The sequence below is a fragment of the Amblyomma americanum genome, chromosome 6 (genome assembly GCF_052857255.1).
Source record: "Amblyomma americanum isolate KBUSLIRL-KWMA chromosome 6, ASM5285725v1, whole genome shotgun sequence".
In the NCBI taxonomy this organism is placed as follows: Eukaryota; Metazoa; Arthropoda; class Arachnida; order Ixodida; family Ixodidae; genus Amblyomma; species Amblyomma americanum.
Window position 1 is genome coordinate 112,330,381 of NC_135502.1, and position 22,202 is coordinate 112,352,582.

Genomic DNA, 22,202 nt, shown 5'->3' on the forward strand with positions numbered 1-22,202 from the left:
ATACGACGGCTGAAGGCCGCTGTCCTTAACATTTGACGAGCATGCAATACACAAATGATAAAGGAAGCCATAAAGAACAAAAGACCCCAGAAAGAAACGAGAATTTCGGCTGAATGAAGTACCCACTCGATCACGCCTCAATTACCTACAATATCCAAGTACTCACTTTTCGACACCTTTACGTCGCAGGCACGATGTGTTAATTTGTACAAAAGCATGCAATCCAAAGTAGATGCAACAATAAACTAAAAGGCACAGATCCATTAGTAAAGGCAGGGTGGTCAAGCTTGAATTTCTTACAAATCCAGGCTACAAGACAGACTGTACTGTAACACAGTCGCTGAAAACCCTGAAGTGCTTCCCTTGCTAATGGCTTCCTTTGAAACGGCAAAACCCGGACGAACTGGAACCTGTTGTAAGATATATGTTGAAATTATAAAATCTCTGACTGCTAGCTCGTGCACAATAGTAAAGGTAATAGCGTCGGTAAAAGTTCAGTGTCGTTTGGACAACTCTCCCGTTTTTTGTCATACTACAATTTCGCCCGATATTTGACATATTCTGGTCACCGCCGAAGCGAATTTCGGGCTGTGCCACCGAAAACGGGTAAATATCAATGACGTAAGTATTTGCTAGAGGCGATTTTGCTTGCATACGCAGGCAACGACAACGCACTGGCGATTGCGAATAGAACATTTTCACTTTTCTCGACGCTGTGGTGGCCTCGCTTTACAATTCTCAAAACGCTCGAATCGGTTAATGAGCCAATACGATATGAATTGTTAAGGATGTGTAGTCGAAGAAGTTCAGCAACTCTAGGTGAAATTACGTCACGTTTTGCAGCTTTTATTTTTCACCTGTTGAAATCCCGGGTTTCATGTATTGACCGTTAAAATAGAAAAATTCGGCAGCAAACAAAGCGAACCGCGCCAACGTAAGCACAACGTATTACGAATAACTGGGTCAGCACCGCAGACGTGACGTGCTGCCCGTCACACGATCTACTTTGCTGCTAATACCCAACGCCGGCAGATGACCGTTGGCTACGCCCCTAGAAAGGGAAATGCAAACGAGTTTTAACGTCCCTATCTCTAGACGCCGCCATCAAGGAAATTATGCGGCAGCATCCGGAAGAGACTACCGCTGCAAAGCCATTCATTGCCGGTTGCAATTTTTCTTTTTAAATGAGAGATCATGACATTTGTCACCTGTCGCGTGTATATTGCACATGAGGCATGTCACTCTTAAAAAGGGGCGGCCGAGGGGCTGCGTTATGAAACAGCGTGCAGTGCGAACGTGGCATAATACGAAAGTCACATGTATCTAAATTACTTGACGGAGCTTGAGACGTTTTAAACACAACGTAACCATGCCAAAAGGTCATGAAAGCTTATTGCAAAGCAAGGCGAATGGGTCGGATGCTGCACTGTTACGCAAATGCCGTTCGTAACGCCAGGCATTGAATGGCGACCTTGTCAAACTCTTGAAGGAGACGAGGCGGTGTTGTCACTCGCGCCTCGAAACCAGAGCGGCTAGGCGGCTGTAGTAATTCGCTAGCGAAGGTAATCGCAAATGCTTGAAAGCAGCTGCTCAAAGTGAACAACCTCGTGCTCGAATGACTACGTTCTGCCTCCCATAGCGCGAGCGAACCGGGCCTGTCGTCTTCGCGACGCTCACGGCTTTTCTAGACCGCGGCGAGTGAAGCAAAAACCGGGGCAGCACTCACATCAGTGAAGCGTTATCGGACGATGGTCAAATGCCGCTTATCGGGCCTTGTCTCCCCTTGCGATGTAGCCGGCGCGGAAAATCTGAAGTGAGGTGACCTTGCCGCGAGCAGGCTTCCGCAATGAATAGACGCCGCCGACGACAGAAGGGGTAGCTAACAGCGACGGTATGTTTTACTTTTTTTCTCATTTAACATAAGTTTTCCATTTTAGAACATAGATGGCTCTACCAAACTGATGTCTGTGCTTTTTTTGTGAACAGGTAATAGTGAATTAATTTATAAATTATAATATTGTGCACTTTCTAACAAAAATCTAATTTGAGTGCTACAGTACTACGGTAAAAAGCATATTTGGTCGTAGCTCACGTGGCCGCGCGCGCTGCACATGCGCCGCGTCATTTAAAGATGGCGACGCCCATAAGCTTTACTTTACCACCTGCTGCGTGCTTCGTGTAGCGCTCTTGCAAGTTCGTCGTGCAAATCAAAGTGCTTTCGTGCAACGCTCTGAGCGTCGACCTCTTTCTAGTCGATTTCTAGTGGAGGAAATAATTAACCGTACTGGAGCCTGGCACCATCACTTTATTCAACTTCGCTCGAGGAAACGGCCCTTTCACATCTCCTTTCATACTCTCAAATACGACAGAAAAAAATGAGTCCTGTAACACCGCATATTCCCGCGCATGCACGTGGTCACGCGCTTCAAGGCCGCCGAATGACGCGCATTCCGGAGTGTCTTCGCGCGGGCGATACGTGACGCCGGACCGACGGGGGGGACCGCTCTCCCTCGCCAAATGCCCCTCCTCCCCTCTCCGACAACTGCGTGCTTGGTCGGTGGTTCCCAATCTCAACTGGGCAGGGCTCATCCAGTTCTTTCGCGCGTGCTAGCATTACGTTGCGGTCGCCGTATCGCGGTTCTTCCTCGCCGTAGTAGCGATAGTACGTCGCACGACCGTCGTCACTCTAGCGTCGCGCGACTGCGGAGCTTGGCGCCGACCGGCGTACCAGCAGTACACGGACGGACCATTGGACGGCACGCCCGTTGTGGATACGTTGACCTCCCTGTGAGACTCGATCTGAAGATGGCAGAACAGCGCAAGCTCAATTTTTCGGCTGGGCCGTCAGCCGTCCCGTTGGAAGTGAGGACCTCGAATTCCGTGCTTTTCACTGCATTCGCCCTGCGCTTATGCTGGCGGCTGTCGACAGCAAATGTAAACCTGTTCTTGACCAGCCTTCCATTCTGTTCAACAGGTGCTTCAGGTGGCGCAGAAAGAGATGCTCAATTACAATGGGTGCGGAGCCAGCGTCATGGGTCTGTTCAAGATTGAATTACCTCTGCTTTGGGTTTCTGGAAGCAGTGTCTTAATAGCACCCAGTGACTTCAAAGAAAGAAACAGGCACGCGTAGTACTTGTAAATGTAACAGTTAAATCGGCCACATCTCGGTGGAGTCCTCATTCGGAGTAAAATATGCGTGCATTCTCTGTTATAGTTGTGTTAAGGATATTGAGACAGTAAAAACAAGAAAAAAATCGCTGCATTATATGTGACATAGAAATATTGTTGCTGACTGTGTAGTAGGAAAAACTCAAGAGCTGTTGCAGAAGATTTACGAGTGTGACATGTTATTTGATGGGTTTCTGAGCTCGTTGATGAATGAGGTGACATCTTTTTGCAGAGCTAAGTCATCGGTCAGCAGAATTTGCAGAAATCATAGAGACTGCTGAAGCGGACCTGAGAGATCTGATGTAAGAAGTTCCTTGCTCTTATCTTTTGCAAATAGGAAAGGTGACTGCATAAATGTGTGTTGGAAGCTTTCCCTTTCACAGCTATCTGCACACTGTCTTGAGAGGTGCCTTGTCATTGTCACTGATAAGCTGCACTTGCAGACAGTGCCTGCTGGTCTTGTGAAATTTTTTCCTGGTTGCCCATTTCACAGTGCTGAGGTCTCACCCATATTCTGAGAAACGATTCTTGAGTCTCAAGTCTCACTTTGTGATTTAAGTGTTTTTAGTCTGCAACTACTAACTTTATTTGTTGGTTTGCTGCTTTTGGTGTTGAGCACTGATACCCATAACTGGCTTATATATTCATCATTTTAGTATTGTGCTCATACGGTCTGCCTATTGTAATCTGAATCCATGCTTTTTGGTCTAATGCTTTACTCGGAGATCCACATTGGTGCAGTAAGAAAGCCACCTACTTCTATTCTGATAGAACCAGCTACAGCACCTGCAGTAATGTTAAGGTAGAAGGAGACAAAGACACTGCTGGTGGTATAAATAAAATTCCAGAAAAGTTGCCTGTGCCATCTAGCCTTCGAGTTAGCGGTCGAGAATTCCGTTATGATTTTTGATGCGCAAGTAAGCGATGGAAGGTATATCACAAGTATGTGCAAAGTAAGTTTCGTGAAAGCTGCTGTCATAGGCATTTCAGCAATAGCAAACAATTACATTGAGATCAAAGTCTGAAGAAATACTGCTCCCAGCAAGAAGCCTTTCAGAATAAATTTCTTCTCACCAGAGGTTTCACAGTGGTAGCTGGTAATGTTGCCAAATTTGATTAGCCCAGAATGCAGTTCTGGAGTTCATTTCCTCTAATGACATCTGCTGAGTATCGTATGTGTGCGTGATCTGTGCAGGGGCATTCCTCCAAACTACAAAGTGATCTTCATGCAAGGTGGGGGCACTGGCCAATTCAGTGCTGTACCCCTCAACCTGTGTCCGCGACTGAAAGAGCAGAAGGCTGACTACATCGTCACCGGCACCTGGTCAGCAAAGGCCGCCAAGGAGGCAGAAGCTCATATTCAGGTCAACAGGGTGCTCCCCAAGGTTGACAAGCACGTGGGTGAGTGGACAGATATTTCTAGTGCAACGCGCCTCTCTTCCTGAATCACGAAATATCTTGTTCTTTTTTCCAGAGCAACATTTGAATAACACTGCATGCTATTGCATCGCTGTCAGTTCTTTTAATGTCTCAAACTATGGTGGAATCTCTTGCGCTTGATGTAAATGCAGAGAGAGCATTTTGGAGGGGCTTTTTTTTTTTTCAAACACAGTATTTTTGACAAAATACATGTATCTTGAGATTCTTTTCACATTCATTTTTTTCTTGAAGTGGCATCAGCTTTCTTTATCTTTCACACTGTAGTTATCTTGTGCTGACACAAGCCTACTGATGTGGTTCATTATCTCAGATCTACAATGCATTGTGGTATTAATCGCACTGAACTAAGTATTGTTCATCGGGCGATTGCTAATGCAATTAATTTCAGCATTTACAATATGCACTTTTTCTTAATATGTGATCTTTGATTTTGCTCAGGTATCCCACCGCAGAGTGAGTGGAAACGCAGTGCAGATGCAGCCTACCTTTACTACTGCGATAACGAGACCATTCATGGTGGGTATGCTGCCGAGTGCAGCACCTCTTTCACACTGCATTCATGACATTGCTGAAACTATAACTGAGCCTGACATAGCTGTGTTCACACAACTACTAAATTGGTGTAAGGGAATGTCCCAAAGTAGAAAGTTTGCTGTGGTTAATATGTCTTGGATGCATAGCTTGAAAACAATGTGAGAAAGTCCTTCACTTTCACCTGGTGCGCGTTGTCTTTGATGATATTTGACTGCTTCATTACTGTTTTAGTGCTTGGATACTGGTGATTTACTTGATGCACTATATCATTGTTTCTTGTGTAGCTGGTTGACTAGAAAAGTTCCAATGAGCATTAACAGTGCTCTATAGTCTGCCCACTACAATATCCATGAGTCAGTGCTGAACTAAGGGCATAAGGTGCATTAAAAAGACAAGAAACAGCATATTGTTTACATTGTTTCTTTGTGCACAACTACAGGTGTTGAATTCAACTTTGTGCCTGACAGTGGATCTGTTCCCTTGGTCTGTGACATGTCATCCAATATCTTGACAAGACCCGTGGATGTTTCAAAGGTGTGTGCCTGCTTTCAGTGGCATGCCAAGATGCTGATCTAGTGAGAATCCATCACATTGAGTGGTGCATGCACTTTTGTCATGTACATAGTGTTGTCAGGTGGTGTGCTCAATATCTTGACTCAGCACAGAATAACGCACAGCGCACTCAACCGTTTAGCAAATAAATAGAAATGTGCAATGAAAATGTCTGTTTCAAATGAACAGTGGAATGCATCACTTGTAAATGTTATTGAAAAATCAGTGGAGAAACGAAAGGTTAACCAAAAGAGGATTTCTGTCAGCAACACTGCCTGTATTTCTTTCGAACACCTGCCTAGTCAGAAGTAGACGTCAAAAAAAAAAAAAAATAGTAGGATAGAATAATGTGTTAACAGCAACAGGAGTGCCATTTGCTCTTCATTACCAAGATCTGTAGTTAGTAGAGCTTTAATGGGGAGAAATCCCTGGTTCCTATGGAAAATATGACATCAAATTGCTTTACAATATTTGAATATAATGCGATGACTGTGTTAATACTTTTTATTTTTTATGTTTAAAATAAAAAAGTGTTTTTAAGAAGCTTCTTTCAGAAAGCGTATCCTCAGAACATCTTAAGGGCACAAGATTGGCAGACACCATTACAAAAATGCAAGTGAGGCCATAGTTGATTTGATTGCGCGATAGCATAAGAGCCCCTCGTCCCCACACCCACTGGCGGTGCTACACTTTGCCACCTGCCATCTGGCAGGTGACGCGCGAGATACATACGTGTACCACCTGCCACGGGTGATACATGGAAGAGCCAGCTGTGACCTCTTACCTGCCACGGTTGGTAGGTGACGAAATGGAGCGAGGGAAGTCCACCTGTCCGTTTCTTGGGGAGCGGGGCAGTGGACTCAACCAAAACCAGTTGTCCCGTCTGTTGCGCTGTTATGGATTATCGTGGTGGACTGGAAGGTGGCTGGTAGGAGAAGAATCCAGAGGGTGGCTGCCGTGGATGGATTTGGTTGTGACATGGGTGGGTAGCGAAGTGAAGAGGGGGAAATCTTCCTCTCCACTTGTATAGTATGTATGGTAATGCACCAAAGCTAATGAGAATCAGGTCTTCTCCACGGTTTTCACTTTGAGCAAGGAAGTAAAAAAGGGGGGGTTCAGAATAAGTGCTTACAACATTTGCAGAAATACAGTGAAGAGGCAAAAAGAGAACAAAATCATGTTCATTTTGCTTTGCTTAATGAGTTAGTTGAGCTGATTGCATTGGTGTGTCCATCTGCTTGAGGTAAAAGCCTGTGCATGCTGTTGCTGTCAAGTGCTTCGACAGTTGGGATTGTTCTCTTTGCTCCACGAGCTCACTTTTGAAAAACCAGATTTGTGTGCAACAGAAGTTATTACAATTTTCAATTATCCATATACTGCAAAATGCAGCTGCTAAGATATTTATGTAAAATGCAGTTTTTTAGCTCCTTTGATGAAATGTGCAGGTGCCTTCTGCATTTGCAAGTGCCGCTACCTCATAGGCCCCCCGTTTGAAGTTGGCTTTCTGTTGCACAGAAGCAGGCTTCATGCAGCTTGCTTTTCTTGGGTACCCATTATCTGCCCTGACCACTTGTGTCTGGTATATTTGTGAATGCTATGAAGAAGTTGGGACTTTCACAGCCACAAGACTGCTCTTCTTTTACCACACCTGTTTCCACTTTTAATGAGGCATGTACCATAGTTCAGCAGAAATAGATGCTATTTGTGTATGTACAGTGCCAGTTATCATTACCACGGTGCAGCTGCCAAGGCTGAAGTCTGTCGCGCGTGAAGAATATTTCTGAAGCGTGTACAGTTGCGACCACAATAATTTGGAACAAGCTTCTGCAGTCAAACTCCTGTTGTGCATTACTTACCAGAAATTAAGAGGGGTGTGACACATATGCAAGTAAGTGCCATTTTTGAGCTTGTGGATAAATGGTAACAAACCTCTCTTTCCTTTCTGCTAGATGAGGGAGGGCTTAACAGAGCACTTCCATACTACTTGTTTGCTCATGACTGTTTATATCACGCATTTTTGGCTTTTCCTCGTAGTACGCTCTCATCTTTGCCGGAGCCCAAAAGAACCTGGGCATGGCTGGTGTGACAGTGGTCATCATCCGAGAAGACCTCATCACTGCACCAGCTGCCCACTGTCCAAGTGTGCTCAGCTACAAGATAAATGCTGAGAACAAGTCGTTGTACAACACACCCCCAACATATGCGTAAGGGTGCCTTTTTTTTCCTTTTGTTATTTTTATCCAAAGAGAAACATGGGTAAAGTTTATATCCTTTAGAAATTTTTAATGATACTTTTCATTTTTGTCTTCTTATTTTTGCAGCTTGACTAGATGTCCTGAAAGAAACTACTTAAAACTTAATTTCATCCCAAAGGTCTACCCTTCTTTAAATGCGGTCACCATTGGCAGAGTTAAGAAATGCAAATAGCTGGAAGTATGAAAATTGGTAGCTACTTCTGACATTTCAAAGGGTCATCTGAGTGAGGAGGCTGATGTTTAGAATAGCACTTGAGAGTACGAACTGCTAACAGGGCTTCAGGGTTGCATTAGACTGAGCCCCAGAATGCAACTATTGACCTGGTGTCTTATTGGCATGATTGTTTTGCTGATAAATACTCCTCTGGTGCTACTTTGAATTTCATATAATAGCTGCACTGTTGTTAGATGTTTGCCTTGCTAAAATAGTGTGCAGGCACTTAGCAGCCCTAGCACGAACACTCAAGTATTCAGAATGCAGATGATAGTACAGTATTTTTTTATGCTCGCCCTCCAAGTTTTGGTTTATTGCACATTTACATGCCAAAGTAATGCTGTGGGTTGTGAGGCATACTACATTGGGCAACTTCAGATTAACTGCGACCACCTGCGTTGAAAACTTAGCACATAGGCATTTTCACAATTCTAGTCCTTCAGGCTATACCTGCCACAGTGAAAATCAAAACCAAGAACTTGTGCTTAGTAGCAAAATGCCTTGTTAACTGGTCTACTATGCTGAGTGCCCCAATTTTGAAGAATATAAAATCTGAAAACAAAGGGGGCTGGGTTTACTATATGGGTCAACAATTTTGTGGAACTTGTTTCGACTGGGAGCGGCATATCTCTGAACACTACAGATGGTTGTCACGAGTGCAAACATTGTTTGCAGTACTTTTTCATAAATTTCAAGAGCTGATGTTATGTCACAGCATTGTGCTGTTAATTTACTGTTGTATAGAGATTTGTGCAGAATATTCATGACAGATTATAAGTTAAAACATGTTTGAGCATTCCCCTCGTATGTGGGAGATATGGGGCTCAATTCCCATTGCTGCCGGGTACCCGGTGGTGATGCGATGGGCTCAAGCTTTCTCCTAACCCGGCACTTGGCTCCTCTGTGGTGAAATACTTGGAATATGGAACTCTGACCCCACTTTGTGTAGGTAAAAAAAAAACACCCTGTGCTTTGGCGCTGTTATGCCAAAGCTGCCCTTACGACATTAAAATTTATCGTCATTAGCATAAAGGTTGAAAAAAACCTTGTAGTGGTTCTAGGTTTAGTTGGATCAATTACTTAATTGTTCTTATTTTTTGAAGTGCTTTTATATGCTTGTGTGTGTGTAGGTGTTGGACATGACAAAATTTGCTTTTGATGAATGAGCAGCATATACATCCTGGGCCTGGTCCTCAAGTGGATCAAGCGCAATGGCGGTGTGGAAGGCATGGCAAAGCGATCAGCAGAGAAGTCGCGGCTCATATATGAGCTCTTTGACCAGTCAAACGGATTTTACGTGTAAGTCCCATGTACCGTGGTGTATTTGGTGGTAGATATGTTTGATTTGCTGTGATGTCAGAGTACAACAGTTATAGCTACACAAAACTAACTCCACTCTTATAGTCAAGAAGGCACTCCGCAAGAGCATGTGGGTAGTTTGTGTGAACTCCACGGGCTCTGCTTATCTGTTCATTGCTCTGCTTGTGGTGCTTTTATTGTTCCTCAAACAGATTTATGTGCAGCATAAAAATAAATTGCTCCTGAACAACTTCTTTTATTTTGTACATACTTCCAGACAAAATTCTGCGTTATCACGTCTGTGCTCTTGCATGTAATCCAGTTCTGTGGTGCCATTGCCGTTGTAGCTTGCTTATATCTTATCTAGCTACACTTGTTCTTTTAATTGCTCTATGCTGTGTCATGCTTATCCGCTCGTATAGCTTAATATTGTCAAAGGATCCAAACACATGCTGTTGCATTTCTTTCTGATGCTTCCCCTAGAGTCAAGCATAAAATTCAAGCATACTGGTAGACTATTTTTCAGGACTGCTGCCAGTGTTTTCTGCATGGAGAGATGACTCCAGAGCAAAGGCAATTACAACTTACATCATCTAGTTTTATTCTCCCATTTGAGTCACTCATGCAACATGAAACTGTATATCATGAAATGATATATTAGACTGTATCACACTCAGAGAGCGGAAAGATGCAACGAGTCAATGAGAGAGTGAAAGCTATTACAAAACAGAAGGGTCTTTGACTGTGCTGCACTTTGTGCGAAAGAATTCTCATTGAAATGAACCTTGTTGCTGCCCGTATTGGTTTAACTCGTTTACATTTCAGTGTTTTGTAGCATTTCTGACTTCACATTCTACTATTCTCTCTGAATGGCTTTCGGTAGACATGCTGGCTCCATCATCATTTCCAGTTGCGTATGCATGTAAATGTAATTTTTTTTATGATGAAAGGAAAGCCACGGCAGTTGTCTCAGCAACACTTCTGAAAGTCTTAGCAATTGTGGATGCCTTAACTGCTTTGCGAGCGCGAGGAGGGAATAGAGAATCACCCACTGCACTGCTTCCATTGTGGTAACATTTGCTTGTCATGTAATAAAGGTGAAATTTATCAAACGGTACTCTGCGAAATCTGTTATAAAAATCGTGGCTGACTGTGACGCAGGCACCGCAAATTGACAATGGTACCACTGCTGTGTTTTGCTTTTACCCAATTTTCTTCCTACCAAAGCCCTCTTCTTGATAAAACTGACATGGTGAGCATGGAACAAAACGAGTTTCTGTTTACTAATATTTGTTGTGCTACCACAATATGGACTGCATATGTGTTTAAAAATGTGGACTCACTGAAACTCACTGCTACATACAACTAGTTTGCACCAGTCATATTTAACACATGTCTCTTGTGTTCAAATTATATGTATTGAGCAATAACCTGGCTAAGTTCGCCACTGTTTACAATGCAGTATGCAGCAGTAAGAGCTTCTTCCGCCTGTGGTGCAGGTGCAATGTGAACCGTGAGCACCGAAGCCGTGTGAACATACCATTCCGTATTGGGGGAGCTGAAGGTGACGAAGAGCTTGAAAAGCTGTTCCTCAAAGAAGCTGCCAAAAGAAATATGATCCAGCTCAAGGGCCACAGGTAAGAGACTGCACACTCTGCAGCTCCCATTGACACTGCAAGATGCATGTCATTACTCTGTCATAGAATGCACTTGTAGCAGGGGCCAGCAGAAAGTTAGGTGGGCCGATGGGATTACGGAGTTTGCGGGGATAAGTTGGCCGTCTGTCAAAGGATAGGATTAATTGGAGAGGCATGGGAGAGGCCTTTGTCCTGCAGTGAGCGTAGTCAGGCTGATGATGATGATGATGCGCATTTTTGTGCTGTAGAGCAGAAGGCACTGAGGTTGTCTTCAGGTATGTTTCATAAGCTGTTCTCTGTGTCTGGTCACAGTGCTGCATGAATCGGTGCTGTTCATTGTGCGTCCATATCCCCATAGAGTGCATCCTGTTTGCAGTCATTAACAAATGGTGCTGCAGCCGACATGTACGTGCACTCTCGCCCAATTCGCAGCTTCGTTCCATGATGGGGCACTTGGTAGCCATTCAGTTGATGCTCACACGATATTGTTACACAGCCAGACAAATGGCATTCCCTGCAATGGTACATTTTTCTGTAGACAAAAACATGCCGCTTTCCTTTGTAGACCCTTTATTGTGAGCGTGTTCAACATAAGCTAATGTTTTAAAACCTTCAACAACGTCCTGAACGTGTTGAGCAGCAGTGTTGAGTGGCTGTGCCTTTCGATCTTGGAATCTGCTCGACGCACCTGAAATTGCAGAAAAAGAAGTGTGAAGGTTGAGCAATACAAGATGCTAAGTAAGTGCACCATTTTTCTGTTAGAGCATGGCTTGAAGTATATGCAATAGGCCCTTTGCAAAACTCTGAAAATCAACTTTCCTGCATAGCAAAAACCCTTTAGCGATAGCAGCACAGCCTGTCTTAGGGGGAGAAGTTGGGTGCAACACTTCTATTTCAAGCTTTATGTGGCGCACGCACATACAAGCAGCAACTTCGCACAGCTGCATTTCACCCTTCCTTCGCAGTTGCAATGCGGGGAACACGTATTGAACTTGCAACGCAGTGGCTTGCCAGAGCTGCACATTCAGTCCATCAATCCATTTATCTTCGACAGAAGCGGGCAGCAGCTGGCAGGAAAGTTGTGCGGCATTATTCTGACTATTGACGTTTCCAGCACTGCATCTAATTTATGCCCTCAAAACTGGTCGTGCCACCATGGTGAAAGGGGTTTTTCCTCATGGAGAGGTGCTGACTTTGCAAAGAGAGTTTTGCACAGGCTCTTTAAAAAACCAAATGACTGAGCACAAGTTAATTCCTGACCTCAAGATGCATTGGTGTGCCAAAATTTGGTTTTTTTAATTAATTTTTCTAAGTAGGGGTGTGCAAATATTGAAATTTTCTAATACAAATCTGATATGAATATGAAGATGTAATGCCTTCAAATATAAAATCAAATATCTGTTCAGTGTGAAAAAATTTAAGAAAAGAATAAATGGGCAAATGTTGTCCTAATTTTTTTCAAAATAGTGCATATACTTTGCAGTCGAAATAAACAAACCTAGGCTGACAATACAAAAAAAGAGACGTCATAACGGTATGCAACCTTTACTGTGGTTGTGCAAAATGTCCCGATTATCTGAAGGTCAAGTTATTAAATGCACCCCCAACCCCTCCTCTGAAAAAAAAACAACAAAAAACTGCCAAAAATTCGAGAATGCGGTTAAGCATTGTGAGAAAGCTCCATCATTGCACAAACAGCTACAATTCCGTGACAAGCGTGCAGTTTCGACATGCGGGAAGAACAACGCAGATGTAATCAAGGGTAATGCAGATGGGTATCGGTATAGTTAAACTGATTCTAGAGAGAAAAAGATGACCAGCGATGCGCATGTCGGGGTGTGAAAGTAGCGCACAATTTAATTTGAACAGCTGGCGAATTGGTGGCTGATAGCAGTCATCACTGCAGGCTGGTAGCGAAGCTCAGAAACCGAAACTATCCAGCCAGGCTATGGCATAGCGACAGGGGCCTTCCTGTCGTCGTCACGCCTGCCGTTACATGCACGTCAGGGGTGCGCAGGTTGCAATGTGCTTTGCATTTGGCGGGATTTTTACTCGATTGCTTGCCGTGTCGGTGACACCTTCGCTTCTTCCCTTGTTTCGGAAGTCTCATGCGGAATTCCGGTAGTGGGCTTTCCAACATATCATAGTTGGCCGAAACGATGCGACGGAGCTCGCGCCAGGAGAGTGGCAAAGGTGACAGGATGAGTGCCATGGGTGTGGGCATGAAGTATGTAGCACATTATGGAAGGAGCAAACACAAAAAAACGCACTTTCGTGTTGCAATTGTTCAAAGTGGGTGGTAGGCCATCTGTTCTCACCACGCGTGGTATGTGGGAAAGCCCACTTGTGGACTTTCGCATGAGGTCCAAGCGCATCGGCATCCGAATGCGACCGGTTCACCTGATAAATGACGGAAAACAAAGCGAACAGGATGCCTTTGTACTGTTTTCCTGACACATTAAACTCAGCCTTCGGATAATTTGCCTAGATGTTGCAGTTCTACCATGGCCGGATTTATGAAAGTCTGCGCGGTATATGATTGCTGCCGAATATTAGAAAATTTTCAGATAGAATATGAACCGAATAACAAACATTTTGAATATTTGCAGACCTCTACTTCCGAGTCACGTGTGGCGTGCAGTCATTGTACTGACCTGTGAATTTTATATTTCAGCTTTGCTTTTTCAGACAAGGGCAATGATCTCTTATGGGTTCTGCTGAGTGGTTTTCACAGCCAATTATCTGTCTGTACTGATGTCTGTGGTCAATCTAGATTTACAGGTCTCGCAACACTGCTTCTGACACTTTTGTATCTGTCTTCCTAGGTCAGTTGGTGGTATACGGGCATCAGTCTTCAATGCCATGAGCGTGGAAGCGCTCACGCCATTTTTGGAGTTTGCGAGAGAGTTTGAGAAGCAGCATCACAAGTAGCCCAAGCACAGTGTCCAGTTCCGTAGAGATGTCCATTCCAGTCTTGCATGACAACACGATCACACCGCTCAGGCTCCAAGTGTTTTATGAAGGCCATGGTGACTGTTTTTGTACTGCGAGCCCCAAAAATGTAAACAATTCCATTGTAGGCTGTCATTTACATAAATTTTGAATTTTGTATGCTCAAAGAAAGCTTTTTATACTCCTACACAACAGTGCCTTGAATTAAACTTTTCTCTCCGTGGTGGCTTTTCATGCCTCTAGGCTCCTGTTCTCAGAACTGGAAATAAAAGTAGAACAGTTTCTGCGGAACACTTGTCTTGTGTGGAATTGCATACAGTAGTCTATAAGCCTCTAACTTAGCCAATCAACTGAATTCATTGACAGCTTGCCAACAGATTTTTCAGCTGTCCTCCCAGAGCTCTCCTGACCTGGTGACACTCTGATGGTCCTGAAGTAGAGGGAGATACATGTACCAGTTCAGGAGTGCTGACACTACTTGTGCTGCTATGAGCAGATTCATCAGAAAGCACCAATTCACCAGTGCAGAAAAAAAAAAAAAAAAACTTCTGAGAGAAAGATTGAACTCGTGTGGTTGCCATATGATTATAAGTCTCAAGTATAGTTGTAAACTAAAACTGAATGTCATAAATCTCCACCTGCTAGGCTGGTGGGAAAAATAGCTGTGCTGGTCAAAGACAGCCAAGGAGGTTGAACTGCGTTAAGATGAACTGTGTGAAGTGAATTGTTTACAGGTCGCTGTTTAGTTTCCAATTGGCACTATGCGAAAAAATGTTTAACACGAACTTTTATAGTGCCGCGGAGCATACTGATGCGGTTTGCATGCACAGATGTTTATTCAGCCTGGCAAAGAAAAAAAACGGTGAATTTGATTGGCCTTGTATGTGACATGCAGTCAGACATCCCTAATAACACCAAAAATTTTGTCACAAATGAAGCCCACAGTATGTGGACGGGATGATTATAGGCCCTGTGCAAGATTTTTGCATACATTTTTATCCTGGAGCACTAAATAAATGTTTTCTGAGAACTAATTTGTTTCTTACAGTTCCAATTTCGCTCACATTGCACATTACATGGGCGTTTTCCATTTCACCTCCAATGAAATGCGGCCAACACTGCCAAGATAGAACCAGTGTCCTCAAGCTCAGCAGCTGGGTGCCCCAACTTGCTGAGGCACTGCAGCGGGTGCTGGTGCTCACACTGCCTATATATGCTTGTACACATCCTTAAATTTTGGGCACTTCTGTACAGCTGAATTCGTAATAAGACGAACAAAAAATTTACAGATTTGTAACTGCTATAACGGTCACAGACCAGAGTCTGAGAAAACAGAGTTGATGTTCTAGCCTTCATACGGAACCCCTCATTCATAATGAAGTACATCAGGATTAAATAGCCTGCGTGACTATATAGGCTACCTTATCGCAGAACGCTTTACGGTGAGCGAGGTTCTGTGTGGAACCCAAAATACCTACTGTTTCTTTTTTTACTTCGGTAACCGTTACTGCCAGTTGTTACAATGCTTCACACTGACCAGACCGTATGCTGTCAAATCGCATCCACTTTTCCTTTGTGATGGACCTGACAGGTTATGTCCCCTGCGTTTTGCTTTTCCTTTCTTTTTAAAAAGAAAGCTTGAAGTGAGAAACTTATTGCCTATTTGGTGAACCTGAAGCCCTTGCTGCATAGCGCAAGACAAAATCAATCTTGCACAGGCATCGACTTAAACCTGTTAGGGACCATTTTTTTTTCTTTTTTAAATAACTGTTATAAACTAACACACTTCTGTACAGATTAGTGACATGCAAAAAATTATTGCTGTAGCATAATTAGTCTATGAAGTATAGCCCGTGACCATATGGCCACGCTAGGCCCGTAGGCTACGGCAAAGTGCAAAAGTGACAAACCTTTATTTCAAACCATGAAACTTAACGAAAATCAAACTTAGTGAACAGTTAAGCACTACTTTAATGTGGTATGGCTTAAAGTGAGATTACTCTAAAATTGGAAACCACTAACAGGACTTGGTCATCTGTTTTTCAGTTCTTTTACCTTGCCAAGCAGTGATTGTGGAGCTTATCAAAAATCTCAATAGCTCTAAGGAATGTGAGGCCTGCAAGATATTTTGGCAATAGACAAAATGCAGGTGTGGTTGTACCAAATATGACCTGCAATAAAATAGCAGCCAAAGTAGATGTCGTGGTCTATAGAAATGCAGCAAGCAGCGGCTGGCAGCACCCAACACTTAAAAGATACTAGCGGGAAGCCTCCCCTTTCAGTTTCCAGCTTGATTCTTCACCTGAAGGCGCCATCACCCATGGTTGCCTCCTTAGGTAAGTTCAGACTGTGGCTTGCACATTGCATGTGATGCTTACTGTAACTGCATACACACTAAGTCTATTAGACAATGAAAATTCCAGACTTATTGCAGCACACTGTAGGCCCTTGAACATGTTGGAATGATTTGAGCTATGCTCTGTTCCTGCAGTCTGCTAGGGCTTAGGGAAGCTTGGATTCAACTGTCATGTCTGATGCAGCAAGGTCAGATTTAACGATTTCATTCTGTGTTGGCCTTTTCTCCAACATGTCGCAAATTTTAGCTGTATGATACAGTTTTGCACTACCCAGCATAAAAAGCAGGTTTACACTGAAGCTAATGCTGACTGCATTCTTGAAGGCTCAAAATCACCTTTCAAATTAATGATGCCACCAACCAGCAAGCCATTCAGAAATTTGCTTTTCGTGCTCGGGTAAGTAATTTGTGGAATAATTAACCTATTCCAAACTTACTAGCACTGAAGGACATTCTAGAAAGTTACTTGGTGCTGAAGGTACGAGAAATTTGCAAGTCTTGCGCATATTGCAAGGCTGAAAGGTGCATTTTTTGCAATAAAGGCCCTTTCCGAAAAATGATTATGAATTTTTATGGCACAAGGACAGCTTTGGCCATAAGAGTGCCATGGCACAAGGTATTTTGCGTTACGCAAGGTGGAGTCAAGGACACATTTCCCAAGCATTTCACCCCAAGGAAGCCGAGCACCAGGCCAGGGGAAAGCTTGTACCCATTGTATCAATGGTGGGTCCTGGCGGCACTGGGGGTCAAACCCTGTACCTTCTGCATGCTAGTTGGATGCTCAAACCACAAGGCCGCTGCTGCGGTCCCCTTTTTAAAAAATACGGGAAGGGAAAAATCCGGTACAAATGTTCAAGTCTGTTGGTTTTTGCATGCTCAAGATTAGTTGTGGAGAACAATGAATACTGTAAAGAAAGGCATACACATAAAAACGCAACTTCCAGCATTTATTATCATGCTCAACAGCAGCCCAAGTACCTCAAGCCTACAAAAATAGAAAACGCCATCAATGAACTCCCATTCATTCTCACCTTCCTGCAAGTGAACAAAATGGCCTTTTTCTACAGATGAAGTATGCAGAATGTATTGGTACACTTTTTGTCTGAACCTGCAATCTTGGCATCATCCATTATGCCTCTGGGAAGCACCTGACAGAAGCCTTTTGTCATTGCTTGCAGGCAAGCACTATTGCATACTGTAGTCCTGGTCTCCCCATTGGTAACAATCAGCCTGTGCAGCCAAAGGTACTGAGGTCAGTTTCTGCTTTAAAAACATGTTAACTAAGCATTAAGGTGCCATAGGAACTAATACACATGCACTGCTGCTGCTCATGAAGCAACAAATGCACAAAGCAATAGTCTCTTTGGCTCAGGCTGTGACGAAGATGCTTGCCTGCAAAAATGATGTGTGCGTGTGTTAACCCCTGCATTACCCCAGTGCTTCATGACATGACTGCGACAGCAGAACATAAAGAAAGCTATCTTGCAAACTATCAAGGAAGGGTGAGCCTGACTATGCCCACTGCAGAGGCAAAGGCCTCTCCGTGTCTCTCAAATTAACCCTGTCCTTTGCCAGCTGTGGCCACTGTACCCCTGCAAACTTCTTGATCTCCACCGTCCACCTAACTCTCTGTCGCCCCCTGCTACGCTTGCCTTCTCTTGGAATCCATTCTGTTACTCTTAAGGACCAGTGCTTATCTTGCCTTCACATTACATGCCCTGCCTAAGCCCATTGCTTCCTCTTGATTTCGACTAGGATGTCTTTAACCCGCGTTTGTTTCCTCACCCACTCTGTCCGCTTCTGGTCTCTTAACGTTGCGCCTATCATTTTTCTATCTATAACTCGCTGCGTTGTCCTTAACTTAAGCTGAAGCATTCAATTGAAATGTTAACTTAAGACTGCTCTTCACATTGGTAATCTTCACATTGGTCAGACATTTAAATGCTACCAACTGTCCTGTCAGAAGGACAGTTATAGTTGCAAGCAGAAAGGCAAGAATGAAGTGAACAATTTTTTTTTTCTGCTTTTGTGCACTAAAATGTTATTACTGCTGAGCATGCAAAATAAATGAGCCTTAAAACTGGTGTATGTGTGTGCCTGCCCTTCACATATTCCCGCATTGCGCTGTGATGCTTGGAATTACGATCAACGCTATCAGAACTGTTTAGCTTTGAGATGCATTTTGGCAAATTTGAACTAATATGTACTCTGTCAACACAAGCCACATGTCGCTAAGGAATGAATGAGTAATGAGTACCTCCTAAGTACATTCCCAAAAATGTGGACAAGCAAAGGTGGACAGCAGCAGCTGGAAATCTACAAAAATCAAGCTAAGAGCAGATGTAAACTTGCAATTGTGCCGGCCTTGCCAACTTCACAGCAGTGACTCTGCGCACCCCATTTTCCCGTTTAGATGTTGCCACAGCTGTCACTGAGTGATTGGGCACAAGCGCAGTTACCTTGGCACTCCAGTGAAGTTAGCACAACTCATTGAAGTAACTGGGCTGATGGCCCTGGCCCAGCATTCCTTTCTTGGTACTCTCTTTTTGCTGCATTTATTTTTCTGCATAGTGACAGCAGCCTGTAAAGCATTAGCCTTGTCTGCAATGAAACGCAGGTTGTTGCTTTCATCCTTGGCGAGTGGGGTAATACCAATTAGCCAGGTAATGTGCATGCTCCACTCAAAGACACCAGTATGAAACAGCATTTATTCCTAGCAAGGAATGTTCCTTGTTTATTCCATACCAGAGCAGCATGCAATTGTAAAAGCATGGTATTTGCATGCATTAAACAGTACCCTGTTATGCAGGTTTGAGTGAGCAGATTTTTGTGCAGACACGAGTAGCCAAAACCTACACTCTGCCACATCAGCTGAACATTGGGCAAGTTTGTGGCAGATCATTCTTAAAACGGTGCAAATAAGACATGGATGCAGAGAAGAGACTTGCACACAAGCGCTTCTGCGTACGTCTCGTCTCTGCGTCCGTGTCTTCTTCGCACTGTTTTAAGAATGAACTTTTTCATCACAGTAATGGCAAGCATTTGATACACTGACTTTTACAGTTCTGGCTGAACACTTGTGAAAACCCCCAATATTTCAATATTTGCTCCATTAGCAAGCATTTTCACATCCTGATTGTCACTCACAGTGTACCCTTACTAGAATACTACATCGTAATCATAGCAAATGAAGTACAGCAAATCATGGTACAGCAAGTTTTAAGTGCCTAAAAATCTGCTCTCTGAAAATGAACACAGAAGACCTCAAAACCAGCTGAAAGCCCCATGTCTGAAACAGTGGCCCAAATAAAACATGCAATTTCATGCATTGCAGAAGAGCACATAGCACAGCAAGCAATATCGGTCTTCCTTTGCAAGTTGCAACAAGTCAACAGCGTTGAATATGACAACTATAACAAAAGTGAGAGTTGGTTAGTACAGCATAGAAGGGAAGGGCAGTGATGGGACAGGCATGTGCTCCTTCCTACACAAATAACAGGTGCTCTGCACAGCCTCCTTCTCTTAAAGAGTTCTTTGCCTCCTCTGCATCGCAAGGAACTAATTAGCTTGCACTGACCTACATCACACTTATAAAACAGTGTTCCTGCAGATGACTAAACAAAAGCATGGTCAGATGGAATTTCAAAATGCGCCCTTTGCCTTCAGCACTTCATCCAGAGCGTCCTCCATTGGCTTGTTGGTACCACGCAGTCCGTGCACCACTTTCTCGGCCCATTCGAAATACTCTTGCACTCGGCCACGACTCCAGCCTATCGGTGTGCTCCGCTGGAGGTCTCTCAAGTTGTAAAGCTTGTCAGCAAGCTTCACCAGTTTTGCTTCTCGGCTGCAACTTGGCGCATGTTCTATCTGCAGCTGCTTGCGCACTTCCTTGGGCAGGCTCTTGTCGTCTGTCACTTCCTCCACTATGGACCGAACCTTGCTGCCAAAGTGTCTCTCAATCTCCTCGAATGTGGTGTCTGTGTCTTCAACCGTGTCATGCAAGATAGCAGCCTGGACAGATGGGGCACACAAAGCCACAAGTAAAATTGTGGCAAGACATACGCTTATCATGCAAGTGCTAATGCAGTTGCTATAGAGGATGGCATTAGGTGATTCAACGGGACCATTACTAGCCAGTTTCTTCACCTATTGGAAAATGAAAGGCACTAACTGCGGAGCTAGGAAGCAGTTAAACAAGCAATCCATTTCTTACAACCACGCTGAATCCGCAATATGTATGTAGTACAGCCTTTTCCGACAATAACCAGGCAACAGAGTTTGCTTATGGCATCCCTAAAAGCCAAAAGGCTCGAGCGAAAGGTGAGGAAAAGGATTATCCTTACCTTTACAGTAATTTAGAGCTCGTGGGGTACCATGGGTACTCCGCTACATGGCTAACAAACAAATCCCGTTGCTTGGTTACTTTTGGCAAAGACGGTGCTTTATGTAAGTAAAATGTAGCGCATTATATAGGCGCTTGTTACGTCCCCGCATGTCCAGGGCACGAGCCATATCTATGCAGTAACTCTGCTTTGACGCTATCAGGGCGACAAGCAATACGGCTTTGCATGCCAAGATAAATGTGCCACAAAACTCGACCGGGACGTTGCATGCACTTGTGTCCCTTTACGCTTTTCGAGAAAACACCACGAACAGAGTTGCTTCCAGGTTCAACTGAAAATTTAGAAAGATCGCCAATACTGCAATTCATTAACTTATGATCGATCGAATGAATGCATTCTTACCTGCAGCGTTGCGATGTCAAAGATGCTTGCTTCGTGGGTAAGAATTCTAGCTACACCTGCATACAAAAACGATAACTGGCTGCAGCTCGTCAATGAGTAGGTAAGAAAGTTTATTGATGTGCACTCGATCGACTCACCGATCGGATGGTTGATGTACGGCGTTGCGTCTTCATCCTTCCTACGTTGTCTCCTATGTTTCACAGCGGCAAAGTTCACTGTTTCAATCAGCGTCCTTGCTATCTGTTCCTCCATTGCAAATTATCCTCTTGAAGCGTCTCTCACGAATCGTTCATTTTTACCGCTACGCGAACCATGTGTGAAGTTCCCGCAGCGCAGTGCCCTTGTATCATTCCCGCCGACGAACGCTAAAAGCGTGCATTTTCAAATTTACAAAACAAAACTCGCATTCACTACGCGCTGCTAACCGCTCCTACCGCAGCGGCTGCAGTTGGCTCAGGCCCGCGCACGTAACTGTAGTCGCTGGCTGCGACGGCGGGACGGGACGAAAGTTCTCCGACTTGTCTAGATTTTGACTTGCCGGCATGGAGGAAGTTTGATTGGTTAGCGGGGTTAGCGGTTTGCTCCTCACAGTCGCTAAATTATGAAATCGAGCAGCGTGCGTGTGGCCTTCGACTGTAGTGACTAGCTTTTCGATCACAACGGTCCCACAATCTGTAGTGGCGTATTTGCATCTCGCATCTCGCGTTCAGTAGGCCTTTGACAGGCATCCGTTGTTTTACGTGTGCACAAGACCGTATGACTCAGAGCTGTTGCGTGCACGTGGGGATGCATTCTTTAAATATCCTGCAGTGATAGCATTATTTGAGTGCAAACAAAATATAAGCTGACCAGCAAGCAGGGGCTTGCAACACGCGCAGAACCGATTCACGAATGAAAGGGAAATAATGGACTGCTAATCCAGAATGTTCATCATTGGCGCATTCAGTCACCGATCTTTGATTCTTTATGGGAGGGTGGGTGCTTACCACTTTATTGCCACAAAAGGGAAGGGATTAGCTGCGGCTGGGGTGAGTCCAGGGTGGCCTCCAG

At 44.1% G+C, this 22,202-nt stretch overlaps 3 protein-coding genes across 4 annotated transcripts in view; 1 reads left to right on the forward strand and 2 right to left on the reverse strand.

Moving 5' to 3' along the window:
- Positions 1 to 1,895, reverse strand: part of LOC144094000 (pyruvate kinase PKM-like) — a 28,836-nt gene extending 26,941 nt beyond the window's left edge. Inside the window, exon 1 of the mRNA XM_077627826.1 lies at positions 1,727 to 1,895. The gene's annotated coding sequence lies outside the window, so the exon portion shown is untranslated. The remainder of the gene's footprint in view (positions 1 to 1,726) is intronic.
- Positions 1,896 to 2,120: 225 nt separating this feature from the next.
- On the forward strand, positions 2,121 to 14,342 carry LOC144094001 (phosphoserine aminotransferase). The gene is made up of 10 exons (XM_077627829.1): positions 2,121 to 2,862; positions 2,975 to 3,035; positions 3,401 to 3,470; positions 4,364 to 4,569; positions 5,047 to 5,124; positions 5,582 to 5,676; positions 7,729 to 7,898; positions 9,334 to 9,462; positions 10,962 to 11,099; positions 13,925 to 14,342. The coding sequence occupies exons 1-10, from the start codon at positions 2,518 to 2,520 to the stop codon at positions 14,028 to 14,030; spliced, it is 1,398 nt and encodes a 465-aa protein (XP_077483955.1). The 5' UTR covers positions 2,121 to 2,517; the 3' UTR covers positions 14,031 to 14,342.
- Positions 11,655 to 21,617, reverse strand: Mesh1 (Metazoan SpoT homolog-1). 2 transcript variants are annotated; one of them, XM_077627831.1, is made up of 5 exons: positions 21,290 to 21,617; positions 21,153 to 21,208; positions 20,068 to 20,418; positions 18,867 to 19,008; positions 11,655 to 11,787 (listed from the first exon to the last, which is right to left on the reverse strand). In XM_077627831.1, the coding sequence occupies exons 1-4, from the start codon at positions 21,402 to 21,404 to the stop codon at positions 18,895 to 18,897; spliced, it is 636 nt and encodes a 211-aa protein (XP_077483957.1). In that variant the 5' UTR covers positions 21,405 to 21,617; the 3' UTR covers positions 11,655 to 11,787; positions 18,867 to 18,894. The 2 variants fall into 2 exon arrangements, with proteins under 2 accessions (XP_077483957.1, XP_077483958.1); XM_077627832.1 differs by lacking the exon at positions 18,867 to 19,008.
- Positions 21,618 to 22,202: the final 585 nt, after the last annotated feature.

What these genes read in the sequence shown, in the direction of transcription:
- LOC144094001 (XM_077627829.1), top strand. Translation starts at nt 2,518, where the DNA reads ATGCCCCTCCTCCCCTCTCCGACAACTGCGTGCTTGGTCGGTGGTTCC. An exon ending in GCGGACCTGAGAGATCTGAT is followed by an intron (nt 3,471 to 4,363) that starts GTAAGAAGTTCC and finishes TGATCTGTGCAG; the next exon opens with GGGCATTCCTCCAAACTACA. An exon ending in CAGTCAAACGGATTTTACGT is followed by an intron (nt 9,463 to 10,961) that starts GTAAGTCCCATG and finishes CCTGTGGTGCAG; the next exon opens with GTGCAATGTGAACCGTGAGC.
- Mesh1 (XM_077627831.1), bottom strand. Translation starts at nt 21,404, where the DNA reads ATGGAGGAACAGATAGCAAGGACGCTGATTGAAACAGTGAACTTTGCC. An exon ending in TTGACATCGCAACGCTGCAG is followed by an intron (nt 20,419 to 21,152) that starts GTAAGAATGCAT and finishes CCATCTGTCCAG; the next exon opens with GCTGCTATCTTGCATGACAC. An exon ending in CTCTGGATGAAGTGCTGAAG is followed by an intron (nt 19,009 to 20,067) that starts GCAAAGGGCGCA and finishes GTTTCATTGCAG; the next exon opens with ACAAGGCTAATGCTTTACAG.